The sequence below is a fragment of the Ovis canadensis genome, chromosome 2, assembly GCF_042477335.2.
Source record: "Ovis canadensis isolate MfBH-ARS-UI-01 breed Bighorn chromosome 2, ARS-UI_OviCan_v2, whole genome shotgun sequence".
NCBI lineage: Eukaryota > Metazoa > Chordata > Mammalia > Artiodactyla > Bovidae > Ovis > Ovis canadensis.
The window spans coordinates 243,932,116-243,952,355 of NC_091246.1; the positions used below are offsets into that span (position 1 = coordinate 243,932,116).

General features: G+C 50.6%; 1 protein-coding gene across 1 annotated transcript in view; it reads right to left on the reverse strand.

Annotated features, from left to right (window-relative positions):
- OPRD1 (opioid receptor delta 1) overlaps nucleotides 1–13,530 on the reverse strand; it is a 39,761-nt gene extending 26,231 nt beyond the window's left edge. The window contains exon 1 of the mRNA XM_069579496.1: nucleotides 12,856–13,530. Within this exon, the coding sequence (XP_069435597.1) occupies nucleotides 12,856–13,082 (227 nt within the window). The 5' untranslated portion in view covers nucleotides 13,083–13,530. The remainder of the gene's footprint in view (nucleotides 1–12,855) is intronic.
- Nucleotides 13,531–20,240: the final 6,710 nt, after the last annotated feature.

A 20,240-nucleotide genomic window follows, 5' to 3' on the forward strand; every position in this document is an offset into this window, starting at 1 on the left:
TTAGTTGTGGGATCTTTAGTTGCAGAACTCTTAGTTGTGGCCTATGGGATCTAGTTCCCTGACCAGGGCTCACACTCAGGTCCCCTGCATTGGGAGAGCAGTGTCTTAGCCACTGGACCACCGGAAAAGTCCCCATCAATTCAGTATTTTCATAACTATAAATCAACCTGCCCCACTCCACAGCCTCTTGTAATCCCTTGCTGTATAAAAGAGTCATTTTTCCACAATTGGGACCAGAGAGTATCCTGAATTCGACCTTTTTCACGGACATTCCTTCATGGGCACTGCATGACTGAGCTTCAGGAATCTCAGGGCCTCAGTTCAAAGGCTGACTTTGTCATTTACCCACTGATGCCCTCAGCAAGCAAATTACCACCTCTGAGCCTCAGTGGCCTCATCTGTCAAATGGACAGAAACAAGGGACCATGCATGTCAAAGAGTTGGGAGAATTAAAAGAGTTCATATATGTGAGGCACTCAGTACAGAGCTGCCCTCGAGAAAGGTCAGCAGTGGTATCTTTGATGTTAAGTCCAACAAGTCCATATGCCATGCTTTGCTGTAAACCTCTCTCTTATCCAGGATGACCAGGCCTGAGCCCATGGAGGAAATGTCTTGGGGCCACTTGCCCCTCCCAATAGGGCAGCCCTCTGACCATGTGCAAGCTCCTGCCCTCCTCACCGAGAGGAATGGAAAATCACTAAATGCGGGGCATTTCCCAGCACTTCAGGAGGATGAGTTTTTGTAACCAAGGGAAACAGATTACCTCCATCTGTCCTGCAGGGGCATCTGGCCTGGCTGGGAGAAGCAGCTTCTTTCCCTTGGCGTAATCCCTACCCCTGCTCCCAAGTCCTAGGCAACCAGCCAAAGGCATCATTCTCACCAACAACCTCCTGACATGGGCAGGCCCTGCGCTAGGCCCTGCATCATCTCCCCTAACGCTTGCCCTCACTGTTGTCTCTGCCAAAACACCTCCTCCCAGCAACTGGCCTCTACTCGATGGTCTCCTCCCCCCGGCCACCACCATGCTCCCCATCTTTACCAGCAGCCCCGCCATTCTCTCTCCCTGAGTCTGCTTGAGTTGACTTCACTGCCTATACCATTGGCCTTACATCTATTTTTTTTATCATCTAACTTTTCCCCACTAGAATGTCAGCTCCATGAGGACAGGGACTGTGTCTTAAACCCTGCCTGGTACTTAGGACGAGCTGCCGAATATATGTTTACCTGCATTGCAGGTGTTTTTCTCTCATCCCCATTTCTCAGAGGAGAAAACAGACCCAGTGAGGTGAGCCCAAGGGTGGAAGGCCAACAAGAAGCAGACCTGGATTTGAATCCTGTCTCTGAAGGATATGGCTGCTTCACCAGCTGCTGGCCTTGCCCCTGGGGGAATTGGGTTCTTTGGGCCCGTTTTGTGTTGTCAGTGGCCCCCCGGCTGGGCTGCCCTGTGCAGGAACTCACGTTTAATGTTCCCAGCTACTCCTGTGTCCAGACACCCTTTGGCTCAGATAATCCCAAGCATGGAAAGAGATGTAAGTGAGAGCAAGGGGTTAGGAAAGCAAAGTTCCAGTCCTGCACTGGCCACTGATTCAAAAGACACAGAACCTCTCCAGGCTCCAGTTTACTCACTGGTAAATCAGAGGGGCTGAACTTGACATACAAGATGGCAGAGGACAGGGCAATGGCTAAGCATGTAGCTCTACTGTTCACAATAGCCAAGACAAGGAAACATCCAGATGTTCATCGACAGATGAATGGATAAAGAAGATGTGGTTCATATATACAACGGAATGTTACTCAACCATAAAAAAGGAATGAAATAATGCCACCTGAAGCAACTCAAATGGACCTAGAGACCATGATACTACGTGCAACAAATCAGAAAGAGAAAGACAAATACCACAGGATATCACTCCTCTGTGGAATCTAAAATATGAAACAAATGAACACATCTACAAAGCAGAAACAGACTCGCAGACAAACAGACTTGTGACTGCCGCAGCTGAAGGATGGATTGGGAATTTGAGATTAGCATATGCAAATTATTAACATTATAAATAGGATGGATAAACAACAAGGTCCTACTGTACTGTATAGTACAGGGAGCTACATTCAATATCCTAAAATAAACCACAATGGAAAAGAATATTAAAAAGAACATATGTATATATTCAGTTACATATATATAACTAAATCACTTTACTGAATAGCTGAAATTAACACAACATTGTAAGTCAACTAATCTTCAATTAAAAAAAAGAGTGTGGGCTCTGCAATCAAAATGACCTGACTCCAATCCAACTCTAGGACTTTGAGGATGTTTTTATATCAAACATTCTCTGAGCCTTGAGTTTCCCCATCTAGAAAATGGGGTAAACAGTACTCACTAATAGGGTGAGGATTAAACAGGATAATATATATACATCTCTAAGCAGAGTGCTTGGCACAAAATAAATGTTCAATTAAGAGAATCATCATCGTGATTCAAAATCCTATGCCCTGGTGAAAAGGTTACTTCTGCAGGGGAGGGCAGTGAGGCCATTTCCACCTCTTCCCGTGTCATGTTTGTTGAATGGGGCCTACCTGGGCCTGCTGCATTGGGAACATGGAGTCTTAGCCACTGGACCACCAGGCAAGTCCCCTGAATGGGACTTTTTGACCTCCCAGGACTCTGAAGTTTGAGTTCCTTCCACTTCTCAAGAAAGACTTGGGAAGCTACAGAAGAAAAAATTCTTGCTGCACACGCCCACCCGGCCAGAGACAAAGCTGCTGATTTCTGCAGCTGCACTGGGAGCTCTAAATCAATAGAACACAACCCAGACACCCCGTCCTACTCCGTGCCCCTCAGCTGGTAATGGGGCCGCTGCAGCCTGCATGATGGTAAATTGCTAATTTAAGCCTGGCTCCTGCTCTACCCCTCGATTATCCCTCTTCCTGTGCATGTTATGATGTTCCGGGTAGCCAATTAGATTTAGAGGTCCCAGGACTCTGACGTTAATGAAATCATGTCTTGCCCTTGCACAGCCCTCTTCCTCTAAAGTTCAGGCATCATCCTCCAGGAAGGGGAGAAGGGAAATCTGAGAAGCATTCTTCCTCCAGTCCCAGCTGCGGGAAGAGGAGCCTGAAATTATGTCTGTCTATCTTTTCTCTACCTGAATCTCCAGTGCCAAACCTCCACACAGTGGTTTGCCAGAACCCTCTTGCACAACTTCATGGACAGGAAACTCCCTGTATTACACAGTGGCCCATACCTCCCTGAAGAGCTCTATCAGAAAATTCCTTAAGGAAATAATATGAGATGTGTACAAACATATGAGTTTAAGAACATTCAGACACATTATTTAGATTGGCGTAATATGGGAAATAACGTAAGTCCCCCCATATAAGAGACATTCATACAATGCAGCTATCAAAAATCATGTCTTTAGGGACTTCCCTGGTGGTCAAGGGGCTGAGGGTCCGCTATCCCGCTGCAGGGGGCCCGGGTTCCATCCCTGGTCAAGGAACTAGATCCCACATGCTGCAACTAGGAATTTGAGTGCTAAAAAAAAAAAAGAAAGAAAGAAAAAGAAAAGGAATTTGAGTGCTGCAACTAAAGATGCCACCTGCCCCATGAAAATGGGAGACCCCACGTACTGCAGCTAAGACCCAGCACAGCCAAATAAAATCATGTCTTCACAGAAGCAAATCTGGAAAACTCAGCAGTGGCCACAGGACTGGAAAAGGTCAGTTTTCATTCCAATCCCAAAGAAAGGCAATGCCAAAGAACATTCAAACTACTGCACAATTGCACTCACCTCACATGCTAGCAAAATAATGCTCAAAATTCTCCAAGCCAGGCTTCAACAGTATGTGAACCATGAACTTCCAGATGTTCAAGCTGGATTTAGGAAAGGCAGAGGAACCAGAGATCAAATTGCCAACATCCACTGAATCATAGAAAAAGCAAGAAAGTTCCAGAAAAACATCTACTTCTACATTATTGACTATACCAAAGCCTTTGACTGTGTGGATCACAACAAACTGTGGAAAGTTCTTCAAGAGATGGGAACACCGGCCCACCTGACCTGCCTCCTGAGAAACTTGTATGCAGGTCAGGAAGCAACAGTTAGAACTGGACATGGAACAACAGACTGGTTCCAAATCAGGAAAGGAGTATGTCAAGGTTGTCACCCTGTTTATTAAACTTATATGCAGAGTACATCATGCGAAACGCTGGGCTGGATGAAGCACAAACTGGAATCAAGATTGCCAGGAGAAATATCAGTAACCTCAGATATGCAGATGACACCACCCTTAAGGTAAGAAGTGAACAAGAATTAAAGAGCCCCCTGATGAAAGTGAAAGAGGAGAGTGAAAAAGTTGGCTTAAAACTCAACATTCAGAAAACTAAGATCATGGCATCCGGTCCCAACACTTCATGGCAAATAGATGGGGAAACAGTGGAAACAGTGAGACTTTGTTTTTTGGGGGGGCTCCAAAATCACTGCAGATAGTGACTACAACCATGAAATTAAAAGATGCTTGCTCCTTGGGAGAGAAGCTATGACCAACCTGGACAGCATATTAAAAAGCAGACATATTACTTTGCCGACAAAGGTCTCTCTAGTCAAAGCTACGGTTTTTCCAGTAGTCATGTAGAGATGTGAGAGTTGGACTATAAAGAAAGCTGAGCAGTGAAGAACTGATGCTTTGAACTGTGGTGTTGGAGAAGACTCTTGAGAGTCCCTTGGACTGCAAGGAGATCCAACCAATCCATCCTAAAGGAAATCAGTCCTGAATATTCATTGGAAGGACTGATGCTGAAACTCCAATACTTTGACCACCTGATGCGAAGAACTGACTCATTGGAAAAGACCCTGACGCTGGGAAAGATTGAAGGCAGGAGGAGAAGGGGAAAACAGAAGACGAGATGGTTGGATGGCATCACTGAAACGACGGACATAAGTTTGAGTAAGCTCCGGGAGTTGGTGATGGACAGGGAAGCCTGGCGTGCTGCAGTCCAGCGGGTGGCAAAGAGTCAGACATGACTGAGCGACTGAACTGAACGATGTGAGAAGGCTGCTAGCAAAATATTATATATGATGTGACTATTATTTCAATACAGTATGCCTCCAATGTCATTAAAACACACACACAGTGAGAGACACAGAAAGAGATGGGAAGCAAATACATCAAAATGACAAAGCATTTCTCTTTATGGTAGGATCATGGGTAACATTTGTCTCTGCTTAATTGCCTCAGTATTTTCTGAAATAACTAGTGTTACTCATAGCAACATGTGTTACTGTGTTTATTGTAAAAGAAAATGTTTAGTATTGAGCTGATCGTTTCCCTGTAGTATCCACCCCAAAATTCTAGTTCCTCTGGGGCTCAAGAAATGTCAATCAAAAAAAAAAAAAAAACAGAGAGAAATGTCAATCAAATGAATGAGATGCAAGTCTCTCTTCTTCTCAATAGATAAAATCATGGAAAATGTATATAGCATACTTACCAAGTTCCTGGTTCTGTACTGAATTCCTTCACGTCCAGCCTCATGAGCTTCTCATAACCACCCTGTGAGGGTAGGGGTCTCACAGGGGTCTATTTATACTCCCATTTTACAGATGAGAAGACTGAGGCCAAGAAAGGTCATACATGTATCTCCCAAGGTCCCTCTCTTAGTAAATGCAATTCCCAGGTCAGTCTGGCCCTGACATCCAGGCTCTCAAGTGCTGTTACCTCATGCAGAGGCCTGAGAAGTTTGCAGACAGCAATCTGCCTTCCTCCCCAGCCCTGGTCCTCCCTCCTCTAACTAGGCAGGCCCAGCCTTCGCCTCCACTGCCAATGTGTCTCACAGACAGCAGTGGTAGAGTGGGTCTGGAGGGGTTTGGGAGCCAGGAAGATCTGGGTTTGCCCCTTTCTGGCTGTGAGAGGCACCTGCTCCATCTGAGCCTTCTGGTCCTCATGTCTCACTCCCTTGCAGGCCCATCGTGGCTCGGAGGAGCCTCTGGCCCATGGCAGGAATGCGGGAGTGACTCCTCTGGCTTCTCCCTGGTGTGCCTGTGAGTCATACACACTCCGCAGAAAGTAAACCCAACAGGCTGGGAAGCCAGGCCCTGGGGCAGGGCCAGGAGGCACAGGGACACTGAGCAGGACTGCAGCTGCCCTCCCTGCTCAGCCTCACCAGGGCTCATCGGCCCAGCCTCCTGCCTTCTACAGGTCCCACAACACTGCAGTTTGAAAGGGACAACCAAAGCTAGGATTTCCGGGGCCTGCCCAAGGTCATCCAGTTCTCCATTGCCCTGATCCAACCCCTTCCAATCTGCCCCATGTCCCCCTACACCAAATTCATCCTCTTGAACTCCATTCTGCACAGACTGCTCCAAAGTCCTCTTCCCCATGGCCCATGACTCCAAGTTCCCTCATTTCCCAGCATGGCTGCCTTACCGTGGGCCCAAGAACCCGTCCAGTCTCGCAACTCAAGCCTCAGCACAGCCTCCAGCCCCTCATACAGCCATGCTGGGCCTGAATCCAGGCTTCTCTTAAGTCCTCCCTCCCCTCTCCCCCAAGAATAGTAGTAACAGTGTTAGTTGCTCACTTGTGTAAGACTCTTTGCGACCCACCCTGGACTGCAGCCCACCAGGCTTCTCTGTCCATGGAATTCTCCAGGCAAGAAAACCAGAATGCGCTGCAATTTCCTACTCCAGGGTATCTTTCTGACCTAGGGATTGACCCCAGAGAGGTGAAAGAGGAGAATGAAAAATCTGGCTTGAAACTCAACATTCAGAAAACTGAGATCATGACTTCCAGTCCCATCACTTCATGGCAAATAGATGGGGGAAAAAAATGGGGCTCCAAAATCATTGTAGACGGTGACTGCAGCCTTGAAAGTAGAAGATGCTAGCTTCTTGGAAGGAAAGCTAAGACAAACCTAGACAGTGTATTAAAAAGCAGAGGCATCACCTTGACAACAAAGGTCTGTCTAGTCAAAGCTATGGTCTTTCCAATAGTCATGTATGGATGTGAGAGTTGGACCATAAAGAAAGCTGAGTGCTGAAGAATTGATGCTTTCAAACTGTGGTGCTAGAGAATACTCTTGAGAGTCCTTTGGATGGCAAGGAGATCAAACCAGTCAATCCTAAAGGAAATCAACTTTGAAGATTCATTGGAAGGACTGATGCTGGAGCAGAAGCTCCAATTCCTTGGCCACCTGATGCAAAGAGTTGACTCATTGGAAAAGACTCTGATGCTGAGAAAAATTGAAGGCAGGAAGAGAAGGGGGTGACAGAGGATGAGATGGTTGGATGGCATCACCAATTCAATGGACATGAGTTTGAGCAACTCTGGGAGATGGTGAAGGACAGGGAAGCTGGCGTGCTGCAGCCCAAACAGTCAGACATGAATGAGCGACTTAACAGCTCCAGTATTGCAGGCAGATTCTTTACCATCTGAGCCACCAGCAAAGCCCCCACCAGAATGACTCCCTCCAATTCCCGGGGGCTGGCTCATGGAGCTCCTCTAATATGTGCAGCCCTCTTCCCCAGGAATTTTGGAAGGCAGAGACTGTAGTTGGTGGTTCATCACCAGCCCCAGGGCCTGGCTGCAGTTCAGCACTCAGCAGGCGTGCCTGACAACCCTGTTGAGGCGGACACCTGCTTGCAAGACCTTTCCCGCTTTGGCCCCTGGCGGCCAGCCCTGCCCCCTAGCACTCCTCCTTCAGCCACAGTGGACTTCCCCGCCCTCTGCAGTGCTGCCTTCTGATCATCTGAAGATTTCTTTGCTCGTGCTGTTCCCCCTGCCTGGAAGGCTCCATCCTCATCTCTCTGTGGAGCCAACCCACTGCTCCCGCCCGCATCACGACTCAGCATAGACACCACCTGCCCTGGCTGGGTGCCTCCAGACTCTGTCAGCTCTGAAAATTTGCAATTGTCCCTGGAGCTTTAACTTACTAGGGGGTCCAGGGCGCATGGCTGCGTCAGAAGCCAGGGCCCATGATGCAGCTTCAGCTGAGCATCTGGGCCGTGGGGGCTGCAGCTGGACAGGCCCGGCAGGGTCCGTATCAGCAAATACTTGTGAATGAGTAAACGTGCAGATGATGCAGGAAGCAGGAAAGGACCCAAGGTGGAAAGCGTAGGCAGTCTCTTGGCCACCAGCTCTGCCTGCCCGGAACAGCCACTGGGCTGCCAGTTAATCTCAGCATCTGGCACGTGCTGAAGGCCTACTCCGTGCCCAGTGCTGTGCTGTGACCTTTACATGCATGATCTCACATAGTCCTCCCAAGAGCTATCCTGATCACCGCAATTCTGCAAATGCAGAAAGGGGGCTCAGGGGAGTTAAGCCGTTTGCCCAAAGCCATGCAACCAGACATGGTAGAGCAGGGATGGTAGACCAGCACCACCTGACCTCCTGGTGTGACCTTCTCCACTGCACTGTCTCACCTCACTGGGATCTCTCCTGGCCCAAGGGCCCCGGGGTCTGCAAGACCTCAATCCAGGCAAGAGAGGGGAGAGAGACCAGAAGGCAAGAGGTTCACGCTGGGTCTCCAAGAGCAAGACAGGAGCTCAGGGCTCCCCTGCTGCACTCATTCCAGCCACCCCTGGCACCTGGGCAGTAGACAGAGGGGACAACCAGAATGCCTCGCTCATCTGTCGTGACCCGCCCCACACCAGGCTGCCAGGCCCAACCTCCGCTCCCTGCTTGCTCTATGCTGCAGCTCCCTGGGATGGGAGGCAAAACACAATGCTCTACCAACACCACCGTGCCATCTTTAGGACAAGGTGCCTCTTAGGCAGGGGCTACGATCCACATTTTATAAATGAAGAAACCGTGGGACAGAGCAGCCATCCAGCCTGCCCAAGATCTGGGCAGGTGGCAGAGCTGGTATCCGATACAAGAAGAGTCAGAAGAGACACCAGCCCAGGAAGAGCTCAAGGGGCAGAGTCATGAAGAGACAGGGAGGCCTGGGGGGGTGGGGGTGGGGGCTGGTGAGAGACACAGCAAGGTGTAAACACGCCCAAACCAGGGTCAGGGAGAGGGGAGGCAGCAGACAGGGCAGGCGGACGAGCGGCCACACCGGAGAAGCATCGACTCCGTTCTCCTCCCTGGATTCGGGGCAGGCAAACCAGGAAGTTCTGGGCCACGTACAGGGAAGATGGCATCATCACTGATGACTTCTGAAGACGGAGTCATCAGAGATGCGGGGATCCTTAAGCCCTTCACACTCCACCTAGCTGGGAAGGGAACTCTGAGATGCCAGCCCTGCTCAGGGCATGACTCCACCCGGAAGGAGGGTTTGTCGAGCATCTGCTATAAAAACTCCCCAAGTCCCCACACTGGCTGAACTCACCCAGCAAGGGGAGGGAGGGAGCATCTGCCTGGGGACCACACATCCCCAAACTCCTGCTCACACTTCCTGGAAGCCTCAGAAATCACAGGCTGTTGGCTAAGAATGCAATTCCCAGAGGCCCCTCTTGTGTATCCAGAAGGGTGAACGGGCTTCCCAAGCATATCCTTGGAAGATGGGGTTGGGGAACAAGGAGTGCTTTGTGCTCTGGGATTCTGAGATTCCTGTGATCTTTTTTTTTTTTTTCACCCCTCATGTATGTCAGCCTTGTTCCTCACCTTTTTACTTAGTTACCCTCTCCTTACCTTTCAGCTCCTCAGAGCCCTTCCTGGAATTTCCAGATCAGGTGAGACCCTCCCTGATCCTGGGTCTCACAGCTCACTCTTCCATGGCCCTCAGCACAGCTGCAAACTTATCTCTGTTGGATGACTAGTGGATGAATGTCTATTTCTCCCAGACCTAAGCTCCACGAGGGCAGGGATGGTGGATTTTCTTCCCCACCATCACATCTCAGCATCTAGCATGGATTTTTATTGAATGAGTTTATTCTTTTCATTCCTTCACATAGAAAAGGCTCAGACACAACATGTCTCCTTTAATCCTCACCACCACCCCAGATGTCCTGCTGTTATTTCACTTTATACGCAAAGAAATGAGCTTCGGAAAGGTGAAGTCACGAGTCCAAATAGACAGCAAGTAAGTGACTTTGAACTCTGGATTTGCACATTGATGTGTCTGGCTTCAGAGCCCCAGCTCTGCCGCTCATCTCCCTCCTTCTTTGTCCCAACGGCCCTCTGGATCGCTTTTGCAAACCCTCCGTAGGCTGAGCTCAGGACTGACAGGCAGAATTCATCCATTCAACCACTCACTCATTCAGCCAATCAACTGACTCACTTACTGGTGGGGCTGGGCTCTGCATGGTCAGAGAACCATGGATACACCGGAGGTTTCCTTTATCCTGGATCCCCTCTGTCCACACACTGCTCTTGAGTCGAGCCCCAGACAGCTGCCCTGTCCCTAGCCTCCCTTTCAGTGGGGGAGGACCAAGTGCCAGGACCTGCATTCCCCTTCCCAAGGACGGCAGCCTAAAGCACATGTGCTGAATAACACGTGTAGAGTCGCCGTGCTTTTGTCTCCATCATTCTATGAGAATCCTAGGACAAGAGGAGGAATAGGATTCCGCCCCCTCCTTCTGTGCAATTCTTTGTCCCCTACCCCAGGCAGCTCTGGAAAAAGTTCTGGACCTAGAGGAACAAGCCTCCTTGCCTCCCTCTGAATTGCAGCTTCTTCACCTGTATACTGGAGGTGACAATGATGGGGATGCTAATGCCTATCCCACTGGGCTGCAGACGAGGATGCAATCAGTCAGGCCCAGTGATCACATAGATGGCTGCCCCGGGAAATGCCTGCACAACACAGGGACCTAAGGGGCCCGCTATGCTGCTTGCAAGATGCACTTGACACAGGGTGATTTGGGGAAGGTTGATGGGCAGCACCCTAGCACATGGAGCCCAGAGCCTGCCCTCAGTGGACCCTCAGAAGGGAGAGGCCCTCCCCTGGCTCAGCAGGGCTGGGGGTTCACTCATCAGCTGACCAGCCAGAGGCCCCAGGAAAGAGACTGGAGGTGGAAGTGAGCACACTGACGCTTGGCTTTCCCCAGATCAGAGCACTGAGACCTCCCCCCAGCCCCGAGAGCGCGAGTGCAGGAACCTGGGCTCCTGGAATCAGAGCTACTCCCAGGCCCACCTTAGGAAAAGCACCCCCTCACTCTCCTTCTGAGGAATCTTGCTCCTCCCTCCTCACACTGACTGGGTCCAGACACCTTGCCAGCTGCACTTATAATGCTCTCTGAGTGCCACCTCACAAAAACCCTGTCAAAGAAGAATCTATTACTTCCGCATTCTATAGATGAAGAAACTGAGGCTCAAAGAGGTCAAGCGGTTTACCCCAGCGGCAGAGCCAGTTCGTGGATAGAATTAACACTCAGATTGACTTGAGTCTGCAGGACTACTTCCCAAGGTAAAGTGGGGAGAACCACTGACAAAGCAAAGATCGCTCCTGCCTGTGCTTGGGGGAATTTTCCCACTGGAGCTGGTGATGAGTCACTAAAAGAACAGGAAATTCTTGTGCCCTCCACTCCTCCTGGGGGAGCAAAGCTTCCCCCGGAATCATCCAAGCCAAAGCTCCCACAACACCCCCACACCACACAACACTCCAGTGTACCGTGCTCTGTCCAACAGAGATCTCCCATTCTGGAACTCATGGTCCCAGCTGCAGAGACTGGGTCTCTATCTCCTAGACGGGGAAACTGAGGCAGGTGGGACAGATGGTGGGTGACAGGAAAGGGCCCCCAGTGTGACAGGCATCAGCAATTGGGCCAAGACCACAGTTCACATCTCCAGCCTCTGAATCCACAATCTGCCCCCTGCCTTCTGCCCTGTCTGGTGGCACCAGGCCCCAGAGAGGTTCAGGATTGTCCCTTGGTCAGCCAGCACAGATGACCCATTTCCAGTTAACCAGGATGGGAGTTTCCTTTCAAGCCCTTTTGCCCGTGTCTGCATTGGCAGGGCTGGATCAGGACTGCTTCTGGGCAAGCCCATGATGCTTTAGACTATCTGAGAAGGTCCCTGCACCACAGAGACACATAAAAGAGAACTTTACTTTCTGAGATGAAAGCATAAACTCCACTCCAGCCCAACCACATCACTTTTGCTTTTGCCAGAAAAAAAAAAAAAAGTGTTGGAGAAGAGAAGGTGAGAGAGGGGACATTTGTGAGGAGGATCCGCAGCCTCTCGGAATCCCGGAATCCCGTCCAGAGCTCAGAACCAGATGGCCCCAGGGAAGGAAGCAGAGAGCGACTGGGCTGGCCCACTGTACCCAGGAACCATGGCGACCCCTCAGCAGATGCACACACAAGTGTCCAGAGCCACTAAAGAACAGTCACGTTGTCACTCTGACAGAGAGAATTACCAACAGATAGTGTGAGACAAGCACACACACCAACACTGGAGCCCCAGCAGATGGTCCCCAAATGTGACTTGGTGAGCGCCCGTCAGCACCATGCAGACACACAAGCGCTCCTGCGCCCCCACCTGCAACCTCAGCCCACACACCGCTGTCTCGCCGGAGGCCCAGCGCACCTCGGGCATCTCTGCCCACCACCACCAGGAGGTCCAAACACGCATCGGTACTGTCACAAACAGAATCACGCACTCGCAAACTGTGACAGACACACAACTGTCACCAAACTGTCCCACACAGTCTGACACAGAAGTAGGGGGAGGCCAACAGATTACCCAATGTTAGTTAAACGAGCGCGCACGCACACACACACACACACACACACACACACACACACGCACGCCAGGGTCGCCCTTGCCATGGAAGCGCTCTTTCCGCTGGGCCCTCGCACGCCCCCTTCAGGAAGCCCAGAGGCCCCGGGTGTGCGGAGTCCGAGGTCAGGGTCCCAGGTCCGCGGTCCCCACCCTCACCCTTGGGGCCCTGCCGGGCACTCCAACCCGCAGCGGACTCACCGGACGATCCCGAACATGACGAGCACGTTGCCCAGGAGCCCCACGGCGCACACCGCCGAGTAGAGCGCGGTGATGGCGATAGCCAGGGCAAGGGACGAGGCGCTCCGTGCTCCTGGCGGCCCCGACGCGTTGGCACCCGCGCTGGGGAACGCGCTGGGGAAGGCGTCCGACGCGTTGGCGAGAAGCTGGGGCTGCAGCTCGGGGTCGCCGGAGGGGGTCGGCTCCATGGCGGCCAAGAGGCCGGGCTGCGTCCCTGCCCGCCGTGCGCCCTGGGCGCAGAGACCCGGTGCCAGCAACGCGCCAAGGGAAGAGGCTGCGGCCGGGACGAGGCCGCGGCCCCGACGCCGCTGGACGCTAAGCCCCAGCCTCCCTGCTACCCCCGCGCCTCCTCAGCCGCCTCACCGCCCGCACCGGCCCAGCCCCCGGCTCCCGCCCGCTCTCCAAGCCGGGAGAGCTCTGAGCCCGGAGCCGCTGCGGGCTCCTCGGACGCGCCCGCCGCGCGCACCACGTGGCCCGGAGGCGGCCTCCAGTCTGCGCCCGCGACCGGGGGCGGGCGCTGCACCACCGGCTCGGAGTGGAGCCGGGGGAAACTGCCCACTCCCTCCCTAGGGACGCTCCGCAGGCTCGGGTGAGTCCGCGCGGACCGCAGCCGGGACTCACCACCGCGTCTTTCGCTGCTTTGGGGGTGGGAAGGACCTGTATGTGAATCCCGCCCCTCACCCCTGCGCTAACAAGCAGAGTGACCTTGAGCAAGTCATTTAACATCCCTCGACTTCATTTTCCTTTTCTGTAAAGTGATAATAATCACACCACCTCCTTCAGAGGGTTGTTGGGGAGATTAACATGATGTGGTTAAAGAATTTAGCTCAGTGCTGGGTACCTAGTAAACGCTTCATAAATAACCATTATTATCTTTTTTTTTTTTTTGCAGCCCATTCATTTGCTCAACAGATCTTTTTTGGGTGCGGAATATAAGAGCCAGGTACTATTGAGGTGAATTCTCCAGGCAAGAATACTGGAGTGAATTGCCATTCCCTCCAAGGGCTCTTCCAGACCAGACCCGGGGATCGAACCTAGGCCTCCTGCACTGCAGGCAGATTCTTTACCATCTGAGCCACCAGGGAAGCTCAACTGAGGGGTCGCTAGTGCATAAAGCCCTGCCTCCTTACAGCCCAGTGGAGGAGAGAGACCTCAATCCCAAGATCACACTGAGGAAGATCTGGTCACACACGGAGGAGAGTGAAGGAAAGCAGGGCACTCCTTTGGCGGGACCTACAAAAGCCAGGGGTCAGGACAGCTTCCCTGAGGAAATGACGCTTAAGGTAAGATGTGAAGTGTGAGGAGGAACTGACTTAGGAAAGAGACTGGGGAGGAGCATTTCAGTCAAAGAAGTCACACATGAGGGCTTTCTGGTAGCTCAGTGGTGAAGAATTCGGCTACCAATGCAGGAGACACAGGTTTGAACCATCCCTGATCCAGGAAGATCCAACCTGCCACAGAGCAACTAAACCTGAGCGCCACAATTACCGAGCCAACACCTAGAGTCAGTACTCAGCAACAAGAAAAACCACCGCAGTAAGTCCATGCACCGCAAGTACAGAGTAGCCGCGCAGCAACAAAGATCCAGCACAGTCAAAAATTAAAATACAGTGTTTTTAAATATATATTTTTAAATCACATGTGCAAAGACCCTATGTTCAGAGGGATAAAAGGCCAGGAAGAGGAGAGGACAGAAAGGGAGTGTGGGGAGAAGGTAGGATCTCAAAGAGCATCTTAAGGATCTCTGTGGCTGCTGTAGGTGCAGGTGGAAAGAGGCCGTTTCTGACACCTTCTCTCTGACCTGACCAGCCCCAACCCAGAGCCATCCTCGTTTTGGGGGGCCCTGTCCTTCCCAGAACATTCTCCCTATTGTTCCAGCACTGTGCTGAGCCCTTTATCCAAAGCAACACTTTGACATAGACTCCCCAGTTTACAGACAAGAAGACTAATATTCTCATATGGTAATTTTTATTTGGCCTCAGTTAGTTCCCCAACCAGGCATCAAACCCATGCCCCCTGCAGTGGAAGCAAGAAGTCTTAAATCACTGGATCCCCATATAGTAATTATTTCTAGCCAAGTTTGTTTCCTCCTTGGGAAGACCAGGCTTGATTGATCCCTGGACCCAATGGAGGGCTGTGGTCACAGTGGGGGCTCAGGAAATACTTGTTGGATGAATAAAGGACCCGGGTTGGGGTGGGGGGAGGATTTGAATGGGACAATACTGGAGTTCTTGAGCTCTGGACTCTGTGGTGACACTCTTGGCCCTGTGAGTGGCTGGCTGAGGACCCCTCACTCTCTGGCTTGAGTCATCCATCTATGCACAAGATTCCTACCCTTTCCCAGAAAGAACAAAGCTGGAATTCCCAAGATCATCCTCCTCTCCATTCTTTTCTTTTTTAAGAATGGTTTTTTTGTTTGTTTGTTTGTTTATGGCTGTGCTGGGTCTTTGTTGCTGCATAGAGGCTCTCTCTAGTTCTGCTGAGTGGGGGCTACTCTGTTGCAACTCACAGGCTTCTGATTGCGGTGTCTTCTCTTATTGCGGAGCACGGACTGTAGGTGCATGGGTTTCAGTAGTTGCGGCTTTCAGGCTCAGCTGCTCCGTCGCATGATCCTCCCGGACCAGGGATCAAACTTGTGTCCCCTGCATTGGCAGGCAAATTCTTAACCACTGGAAGGGGAACCACGGAAGCTCTCCTCTCCATTCTCTTTATCCCTCTCAGCTGCTGTCCAAGCCCCGCTACTAGCTACAGCAGACTCCCCACCCCGCAAGGCTTTCCCACCCAACCATCTAAGGACTCATCAGACAGGTGATTTTTTTACTCTGTGGTCACATGTGCTGCCAGAACTCTCTCCCTTGTCCCAAAAGGCCTGGTATACTCAGAGACTTTTCTGGTGCCAGAGGAAAGAAATTGGAACAGGACGCAGGAGGGCTGTTTCACTAGAGTACCAGCCCCCTCCCAACTCCTCCAACAAGCCAAATTTTTTCCCACTTCAGGACATTTGCATATTCTATTTCTTCCACTGGGAAGGGCTCCGCCACCTCCTTAGGCTAAATGCTATTCATCCTTCAAGTTTCAGCTTAAATATCACTTCCTCCACGAAACCTTCACTGACTGCCCTCCTCCACTGTCCCATACAATTAGATCAAGCTGTCCTTATCGTTTGTTCTCACAGCATCATGCACCTCTTCCGCACAGAAATTTATCTGGGTAATCACTGGATTTGTGTGCATCACCTCTACAATAGATCTTGTGCACTTCTGCACCTCCTCCTTAGTGCTTGATGCGTGATTGACTAGAAAGCTCAATTCCACCTTTGGTGAGCTCCCCCTTTGATGAAGGAGACAGAGCATTTACAGCTTAATACAGGACCTACAAATTCTCTTAAGCAACTCAAAACCCTTTGCATAAACTCTGCAGTCACATCTTATTTGGAACTGAAGTATAGATCTCCCCCTTACAATGGGATTGTTGTTGTTCAGTCACTCAGTCATGTCCAGCTCTTTGCGATTCCATGGACTACAGCACGCCAGGCTTCCCTGTCCTTCACTATTTCCCAGAGTTTGCTCAAACTCATATCCAGTGAGTCGATGATGCCATCCGACCATCTCATCCTCTGTCGCCCCCTTCTCTTGCCCTCAATCTTTCCCAGCGGCAGGGTCTTTTCCAGTGAGTCAGCTCTTTCCATCAGGTGCCCAAAGTATTGGCCCTGAACTCCCAGCACATCCCAGGACCTCCAGGGCTTTAATTGCAGCCCTGAACTAAGGCTCACAATGGGATTATGTCCCAATAAGTCTATTGTCAGTTAAAAATATCATGGTAACTAAAAAATGTATTTAAGAGCTTCCCTGGTGGCTCAATGGTAGAGAATCTGCCAGCCAATGCAAGAGACACAGGTTCAATCCCTGGTCCGAGAGGATCCCACATGCCACAAGCAGCTAAGCCCGTGCACCATGACTACTGAGCCAGTGCTCTAGAGCCCGTGAGCCGCAGCTACTGAGTCCACGCACCACAACGACTGAAGCCCTTGCGTCCCGGAGTCTGTGCTCTGTGATCAGAGAAGCCACTGCAATGAGAAGCCTGTGTGCCACAGCCAAGAGTAGCCCTTGCTCGCTGCAACTAGAGAAGAGCCCACATGGCAACCAAGATCCAGCACAGCCAAAAAATAAATAAATAAAAATGTATTTAATACACCCAACCTACTGAACATTATAGCTTAGCCTAACCTACCTTAAACATGCTCAGAACACTTACATTAGCTTCAGTTCTATTCGGTCGCTCAGTCGTGTCTGACTCTGCGACCCCATGAACCGCAGCACGCCAGGCCTCCCTATCCATCACCAACTCCCAGAGTCCACCTAAACCCATGTCCATCGAGTCAATGATGCCATCCAGCCATCTCATCCTCTGTCGTCCCCTTCTCCTCCTGCCCTCAATCTTTCCCAGCATCAGGGTCTTTTCCAATGAGTCAGCTCTTCGCATCAGGTGGCCAAAGTATTGGAGTTTCAGCTTCAACATCAGTCCTTCCAATGAACACCCAGGACTGATCTCCTTTAGGATGGACTGGTTGGATCTCCTTGCAATCCAAGGGACTCTCAAGAGTCTTCTCTAACACCACGGTTCTTCGGCGCTCAGTTTTCTTCACAGTCCAACTCTCACATGCATACATGACCACTGGAAAAACCATAGCCTTGACTAGATGGACCTTTGTTGGCAAAGTAATGTCTCTGCTTTTTAATATGCTATCTAGGTTGGTCATAACTTTCCTTCCAAGGAGTAAGTGTCTTTTAATTTCATTGCTGCAATCATCATCTGCAGTGATTTTGAAGCCCAGAAAAATAAAGTCAGCCACTGTTTCTCCATCTATCTGCCATGAAGTGATGGGACCAGATGCCATGATCTTCGTTTTCTGAATGTTGAGCTTTAAGCCAACTTTTTCACTCTCCTCTTTCACTTTCATCAAGAGGCTCTTCAGTTCTTCTTCACTTTCTGCCATAAGGGTGGTGTCATCTGCATATCTGAGGTTACTGATATTTCTCCCAGCAATCTTAATTCCAGCTTGTGCTTCCTCCAGCCCAGCGTTTCTCATGATGTACTCTGCATAGAAGTTAAATAAGCAGGGTGACAATATACAGCCTTGACATACTCCTTACAGTCAGGCAAAGCCAACTAACATAAAGCCTATTGGATAATAAACTGTTGACTATCTCACTAATTTATTGGATACTCTGCTGAAAGCAAATGGCTGTGTGGGCACAGGATGTGGTAAGTATACCAGCTGTTTTTCATGATCTCCTGGCTGAGTGGGAGCTGTGGTTCACTGATGCTGTCCACACCACATAGCATAGGCCTGGACAGGATCAAAATTCAAAATCCAAACCACAGTTTTTACTGAATGTGTAGCAGTTTTGCACTACTGTGAAGTCAAAAAATCATAAATCAAACCATTGTAAATAAGAGAACATCTGTCCTAGTTCCCAACTCCGTCGCCTCCTTGGCTTTTGACTGTCACCAAGCAGGTCTACCCTCACCCCTCGGCATTGCATTTGAGACCCTTCCCAGTCAGGTGGCTCAGGGGGTAAAGAATCCGCCTGCAATGCAGAAGACACAGGAGATGTGGGTTTGATCCCTGGGTCGGGAAGCTCCCTTGGAGGAGGACATGGCAACTCATTCCACTATTCTTGCCTGGAAAATCCCAGGGACAGAGAAGCCTGGTGGGCTTCAATCCAAAAGGGTTGCAAAAGAATCTGACATGAGTGAACGACACAGGGACCAGTCTGGTCCTACCCAGGGTTTACTGTTCCCCTCTTCTGACTCCACCCCCTCTCCATACTGGGCTGGAGGGAATTTTTAAACACTGCATTCCACCATGTTTTTTTTGAGTCCCTCTTGGGTAAGGAAATGCTATGGTGGAAAGTCACAGCTATGGTGGAGCCAAAAGACAGAAAGTTTCCCTTCACTTCTCTGAGCCTTAGTTTTCTCATCCAGAAAGCAGAGAGAGGCAGGATTGGTGTGAGGATCTGGTGAAACAACAGATGCTGTGCCAACTGAGAAAGGGCTGCATGAAAACAAGTTATGAAACCAAGAGCATGAGTCAGACCATCGCCCTCTTAAAGGAGCTCGCAGTCAAGAAGCCGTGACAGACAAGTGAATGACCAGGCACGTGAGGGACGTGATTGCTGAGACGCCACATGTGCTGTCATGGGCTGTGCCTTTGCAGAGTTTGCTTGCCATCTCTGTTTTCTCATGGGAGGATATGATGAGACGGCAACAGTCTGCAAGCTGGAAGAGGTTTCTCATCAGAACTCAATCCTGTTTGCACCGAGACTTTCAACCTCCAGAACTATGAGACATGAATGTCTGTTGCTGATAGGCCACTGCGTTATGGTACTTTGTTACAGCAGCCTCAGATGACTCAGGCTCAATGCCAGTGCATGTGAACTGGCACCCCACCCCCCACCCCAAGGACACTGGAAGGACACATGGAAACTTGAATGACATCTAAACGGAGTTTCCCCAATGAACTCCCAAAGTGAACACTTTGAAGAGATCAATTTTTACTCGGATGTGAGCATTCTAGTCTACTTATCTTTAAAAGACAGTCTCATTCCTGTGGTCACAACTCATAAATGATCCCATTGGCTCCCATTTAGAGAGAGTCTGCTGTGTGCCAGGCGCCGGAGCCAAGTGCTCCATGGATTATCTCATTTAATTCTCGGCAGCCCTAGAAATGTGAGAGCTTTCTACTGTGGTTCCATCTGGCAGAGCTTAGGTGATATGCTGATGCCAGAGCAGGGACGTCAAGCCAGGTCTGTGTGACCCCAAAAGCCACTCCTAACGGACCTCGCTCCTGCTGCCCCTCACTCCTGCGCTCAGAGCGAAACCTAGAAAGTCAGTCCCCCCAAAACACAAGAACCAGTGGCTGCTGTCTCTGTTCAGCAGGCTTTCCGCGGCTGTGAAGGGCGATGAGTCATTGAACATCGGGGATTCTTAAGTCCGTCCCTGCTCTTGGTGGAGCACAGAATACACAGCCCTCCATGCCTGGACAGCCAAACAATTCAATTTTGCTTGACCCCGTCCTTGACTTCAGGTCAGAACAAAGACACAAACCAAAATGGATGGGGAATCCTGGGCCAACCCAGGGCATCAGAAGGCGTCAGCAGTAGAGAAACAGAAATTACTGAAGGAGTCAGAGCAGAAAGGAACTCCCCAGGGAAGCTATTAACAATTTAGTACGTAGGACTGTGGCTCCCACCTGCCAAAGAGGCACTGCCTGCTAGGAATGCTGAGACTGCCTCCAAGTGAGAGAGGGAGTGAGTGAGAGAGCCAGCGGGCAGTTCCCCTGG